This window comes from Scophthalmus maximus, chromosome 15 (assembly GCF_022379125.1).
Source record: "Scophthalmus maximus strain ysfricsl-2021 chromosome 15, ASM2237912v1, whole genome shotgun sequence".
Classification (NCBI taxonomy): domain Eukaryota; kingdom Metazoa; phylum Chordata; class Actinopteri; order Pleuronectiformes; family Scophthalmidae; genus Scophthalmus; species Scophthalmus maximus.
Window position 1 is genome coordinate 2,506,137 of NC_061529.1, and position 6,364 is coordinate 2,512,500.

The 6,364-nt window shown below is 47.1% G+C and overlaps 1 protein-coding gene across 9 annotated transcripts in view; it reads right to left on the reverse strand.

Annotated features, from left to right (window-relative positions):
• fgfr3 (fibroblast growth factor receptor 3) overlaps positions 1-6,364 on the reverse strand; it is an 81,448-nt gene that overhangs the window by 34,089 nt on the left and 40,995 nt on the right. For 7 of the 9 annotated variants that reach the window (XM_035610364.2, XM_035610365.2, XM_035610363.2 and 4 more), the window contains exon 4: positions 3,463-3,528. In XM_035610364.2, coding sequence (XP_035466257.1) covers positions 3,463-3,528 — 66 coding nt within the window. The remainder of the gene's footprint in view (positions 1-3,462; positions 3,529-6,364) is intronic. The other 2 variants (XM_035610368.2, XM_035610366.2) reach the window with 1 other exon arrangement.

The following is a 6,364-nucleotide window of genomic DNA, read 5'->3' on the forward strand; positions in this document are numbered from 1 at the left end:
CCAGGGTAAACAAGGAGGCTGCCTAGCTCGGGAGCACAGCACAGATTAGGCTCTGTTAACATTCCTCCCCTTGGACACACACACGCACACACACACTCTCACTCTCACACACACACACACGCACACACGCACTCTACCCTTTCACACAGTACACCACTTTCCACACTGAAGAAAGTGGTCACTTTAAATCAAACGCTGGGGGCGGATCACGGTTTGACCTCTGACCTCTTACTCGCTCCTCTGTCAAACCTCCAACGCGGTTGATCGGTTTCGCTCTTGACACTGTAGGGGAGCGTATCGTAGTAGCGGGCGTCAGCCTTTTCGTAGAACACATTACGCGACGTCCAAGTGGACAGGTAAAATACATTTTTGCGGATTAACACGTGAGGAATTCATTGCACACTATCAAATGTATTGCATATAAACAGATACTTTCTTTACTCCTCTATTTAGTCGTAATATTGAAAAGTATTTGTCTCCATCTCTTTCCAAATGCAAAAAAATAATATAATTACCTACAAGACCTTCACCTTCCTTGATTGAAGAATATTCATTCAATATTTCAGTTCACACTTTTTTTTCTTTTCATCTTAAATATCGTAGTAGAAATGAACGAAAGCGACAAATAATAAGACATTTGTAGTTGATGTCGTTGGTAAATAAGGACTGAATGGTGATGATGACCCTTCCTCAGATCTATTCATCATTATGTGCAGTTATATATCGGAACGTTCGATTTGTATTCAGGTTCATATTGACGTGGCTTTCCTTTGTTTCATGGGGCATCCTATTTGTTTGCTGATGTCATTAGCAATTATCAATTTCCCTTTTTCATTTCGGGTCTTGTGCCGCCCTTCAGAATCGAAAGGCCACACGTTAATTCTTTTTTGGGCTTTGAAGGACCAAGTCCATTCACTATAAAGCCTTCACCTGCTCGCTCGGCGTAGACGCAGCGAGATTTAAAATCCCTCCTCCGCCAGAGCGAGCCTCGTGCCTGTGCCGGTTCAGAATTCGTTCAACCCGTCAGAGCCGTTTGGCTTTTCCGCGGGGGGCCAGAGCCGACATGTAGCCCCGTCATTACGTCTCATGCATACCTCGCGGCATACGTCTCTGATTTCCCAGGAGCACTTGCACCGACTTCCAAGCACGTCATCAACAGTGGCGGACGGCGGCGCGTCTCTTCTCGAGTGTCGCCGGCTCCCGGCCTCCGCGAGACCTGCGTCGCCACTCGGAATTCAAATCATTAGTAGTTCCCGTCATGATTTCCTTCGGACGGCGATCGCGTTCGGGGACAAAGGTCAATCGCCCTCCCTCATTGGTCGCCCGACTCTCGCCGACGGGGACTCTCTCTCCTGCGCTCTGGCTGTGTTGGCTCGTCACATGGCTCCATTCCGCTGCAGCCCGGCTAATTAGCGGGTGGCTTAGTGAACATTAAGCAGAGATAAGGGGGGGGGGGGGAATGTTCTCGGGGCTAATCCTTCTCCTTTTTGGCCGGGAAATGGGAGCCTCGTATGTCATGGGGTAGACTTACCTCCAGAGATTAAGTCTGGCAGTCCGAGGCTACTTTCTGGCGTTCAGGACGTCTGCGGGATGAGCAGCCGCCACGTCAGGCCTGTCTAGGAAAAGCACTCGTGGCGAACCTGTGAAGCCGCGCATTTCACCACTCGTTGGGGTTTGGTAGGTCGCGGGTGACAACGGGAAGCCTTTCCCGCCGCTTTCTTCCTGTAATCCCTCTCCAGGATGCGGGAGCGTCGGCGTGAGACGAGGCAGATGGCGAAAAAGGAAAGAACTAAATGTTGCACTCTCTTCAAGTGAGCAGAATAAAGGGATTAAATGTGGAAAGTGACGTCACCACGACGAGCCACGTCGACAGACTCCTGATCCAGAGATCAGAGAGGCGAGATTGATCAAATGAGGCTGTTATGAGGCGACTACTTGACTTGTGATCAAGTCTTGACAGCCTGTTGTCAAAGCTTCCTTTTGCTCGTGTGTGCGTCGCCAGGGACGACCGCCAAGTTACAATATAGATTTCTTTCCGGGCTCGTAACAGTGATGGACGCCTCGACGTGAGACAGGGAGGAACATCAGAACCTGATATTTAATGTGATGTCTACATTAAAAGATCTTTTTCAGCTTTGGTGTGGATGGTGAAGAGGGAAATGGGGTTTGATATGCAGCACTCGTATGTATATTTTGAATCTATGCTTTTGATTCGGGGCTTGTTGCTTTTCTGTTTCCTTTGTCGTTGAGAAATGCCACTTTCCATCCCAATTTTCTTTTTAGATGAGGAAATCTTTGTGATTTTTCGAATTTCTTTCGCTTGCAATGCAATGACTGGAGCTGGATGGAAACCGGTTGGGCGAAACATCGGTGGCGGCCATTGTGTGAAGATTTGGGTTGTGGAGCTTTGTGATTGACTTTTGACAAAAGAGGCTTTGACGCATTGTCACCGAAAAAAACATTTCCACATTTCACATCCGAGACCAGATTTCTCGATCGTTTAAGGTGGATGAGGATTCAGTTCAAGGTCTCACGCGCCGTTTGACACATGTCTTCAGTTTGCAGTCCACTGACAAGAAGTTGAGTCTTTGCTCCTTGAACGAGTTAAAGGTCATAGTATTCAAATGATTATACAGTAGGTTTCAATGTCTTGCTTTCTACTTGACTTCACTTCTATCCCGACGCCTCTTCGTCTTTCACTGTACTTCCATCATTTCATGTCAATCATTTTCCTTCGTCTGTCTCTGACTGAACCCCCCCCCCCCCCCTCTCACCGTCCTCCGTTCACCCGCACCTGAACTCCCTGAACAGCTCGCGCATCGCGACGGAGGAGCGCCGGGGGGAAGCTAAGCGCCGGCTTTTTGGATCTGTGCGACGGCGCCGCTTGGTTTAGGGCTCTACGGGGGACGCTTCAATGTGAGCACAGGAAAGACGTGTGTGTTTAGGAGAGCCGTTTCATTCAAATTACCAGATATCAGCTGCATAAATCCAAAAGGTGGCCGCACCGTTGCTTGTAAAATCAACTCTCTACAAAGTCGTCGGGGCTCCGACAGACAGACCGTGTTCTATCACGACTGGTGAAATGTAACACTGGGGTGCGCTTCATCGAGTATTGCTAATAACCCATGGCTGGCAACAGCAGAATTTCTAAAGTGACTCAGAGATGTTGAGACGTAATAAGTATCAGGCAGTCAGAAATCTTCGCAATAACCAAGTTGAGGAAAATTAAAAATGTGGGCAAATATTTGCCGGTTAGCAAATTCACTCACGTTAATTGCGCGAATGACGTGAATCGAAAATTCACTTCCTGTTTGGTCTGTGGTCTAGTGATTGCACTATGTATATTTATATTCAAATGTATATTTTTGCAATCAACGCAAAATATGATTGTGGAGATTGACACCAAATGACATTGTTTCATTTGTGTGGGTGTGGTTGAAAAAAGAATAATTAAGAATTCACCATTTCCATTACCTGCATCTTCTGGATCTTCGTCGTAGTCTTCATCGTCACCAGATGACAGAGAATCTTCAAAAGAAAAGACACATTTGACCGTAATCAATATTTGGGGATTTGGAAAGAATGGACAAATCTTATTTTGCGTCTGCAGTGATTCATCTGGACAAGAAGAATGAGGCCCTTGTTATTCAGACTACTTGAACTATTTCACCATCAGATAACACAAAAATCACATCTGTAAAGCTTCTACCACTTCATTTATTCTGTGTAACAATAGAGGGGGAAAAAAAAATCAGGAATTCTGTGCACATTAAACGCTCAGTGGAGATTAAATGGTGTGTGTTCAAAAAAACAAGTACGATTAGGCAAACACACACGCACACACACTCGCGTGCATGAATGCATATTTGAACTGACTCCGCTGGTTGAGAAACTCATGAATGAGTCTACAGTTCTCCGTTGCGTGGCGGCGGCGGCGGCGGCGGCGGCGTTTCTCAGATATTACAAACCCAAACATTTCCAAAGACGGCACAAATGAGAGGGTCATTAGTGCTCCCGCGACATGCTCACACACACTCACACACACACACACACACACACACACACACACACACACACACACACACACACACACACACACACACACACACACACACACACACACACACACACACACACACACACACACACACACACACACACACACACACACACACACACACACACACACACACACACACGGGGACGCTAACTCTTGCTACAACAGTTAGCGTGTCAGATGACGTCTAATCGCTTTTTTCGGTCCACAGATTTCGACTTGTTTGGATTTGCCGTATCACATTTTCACACCGGCCATTGTAATACTTTTTGGGTCTGACCTTGACGTTTTTGGGGTTCAGCTCCGCAGGTCTCGGTTTAATGAGAGCCAGCTGTTACCTTGACAACCCCGGAGAGCTAAAAAAAAAAAACTGCTCCCGAAACTCCTGAATAACTCCTTTTTCTTTCCTCCTTCTTTCTTTCAAACACCTCAGTCCATTACCCTCATTACTACTACTGTGTTACGGCTCAGCGGGAAGAAGAAAAAGAAAGAAGACATTCGACTCCTCCAACAGTCTGGACGAGCGCCATCGCTGCAAACATGACACGGCCTTTAACGGCTGTCAAAATACAGCTCACAATGGGCCTTTGTCACGGCAGACATATTGATTTGTCCGAGGAGGAAAGGCACAGATAACGCTAACGGTCGCCCCATCTGTGACCATGTGACACGATGAGTCAGCACAAAACACGAGCGCAAAGAAGCTGAAGCGGCTAAATTAAATGTACAGTAGCCATTATTCTTAAGTGTGTGCTATGCTAGCAGCTTTGCGATGCTGCACTTCTTGAGGGCAGCATGCGGTCACGCTAAAAAATAACCATGCTAACATGCTGGTCTTGAGGACGATATGTTAATATTTAATAAATATAATATGTCTGAGGAAAAGGGTTGGCTCATTCATGATGCCTTTGCATTTACAGCGCTACGTCGCCCGACTGCTAGCTTGCTCAACTCTTAGCCTCTGTGGCCCATAGACGCCGTACAACATAGCGGCCATGTTCTCACGACTTAACAACTTGAACGGCACACAAGTTGTTGTATTTTTTAACTTTATGTTGGACCCCCTTGAAAACGAGATGGTTCATCTCAAGGGGCCATCCTTCAATAAACTTCGATATATATACGCTAACATAGAAAAATGTCAACCACAGCCCTCTACTGTACGGACAACTTCTATGGATTTGCAAATGAGCAAATTTGGAAGCAATTATATTAGCACAATGTTTTCTTTGATCAAAACTCAACTAAGCTGAATTTAATTGACATCAAGTCATTGGTGTCACTACATCTGCAAAGTCTCCAAACACAAAAAAAGCTTTTAATATACAGCTTTCAAACAACGTCTTTCATCTCCTCGCGTTACACCTTCGTGTTTCCAACATGTGTACCGTGTGTGTGTGTGTGTGTGTGTGTGTGTGTGTACACAACATGATCTGGGCGCTTTCCGCCGTCTGGACACCGTCCAGGTGCAGAATCTGATACGGCTCCTGAGTATCTGACACCTTACGCAAATATTTGAGGAAAAAACACAATAGTCCACGTGTGTGTTTTACACGGTGTTTGGAGTCGAGGGAGGAGAACGGGCGGTAACGGTGAGAGAACAGGACACATTGACTGTATAGGTCATTTTAACATACAGCGTGCATTAATGTCTGACAGCGGTCCGCGGCGAATTCACTTCCTGTGTTGTTTTTTGCTCCTGGAACGTGCTGAGCTGAAGCCGGAGGCGAAATCATTTGAAAACCTCCACTCTTGCAATCCTATGTTAAAAGCTGATCGCGCCTCGGAAAGATTGATGGTTTTTCTTCCTCTTGAATCAGTGGAGTGGGGGGTGGGGGGGGGGGGGGGGGAAGCGTCCTCCTGCAATCTGGAGCCGGTACGCCGGGTCTACGAGGAGAAGCTGTCCAGATCCGATCAGTCCGGGGGAAAAGGCCATTTTCTCTGCCGGCTTGCAGCCAAACACATGCATCTGTGTGTGCGAGTGTGTGTGTGTGCGTGTGTGTGTGTGAGACCGAGTGGAGGGAGGGGTTGGGGGGTTGGGGGGGGTCGGGAGCCAGTGAACTCTCTCATTTCTTGCCGCCCCATCTGTTTCCAATGATGAAATGTTTGGAGCTAATTGCTTTCTAATTGGTTGTCAATAACGGTTTCAGATGGAGCCCCCCACCCCACATTACCCCCCCCCCCCCCCCCTCCCACGTTCCCATTAGAAGCTAATTTTGCATCACACGCTTGTTTAAAACTTGACTCATTCCATCGCACCATAATGAATTTCACCTTTGACTGTGCATCAGCAGGGGGAGTCGGCGG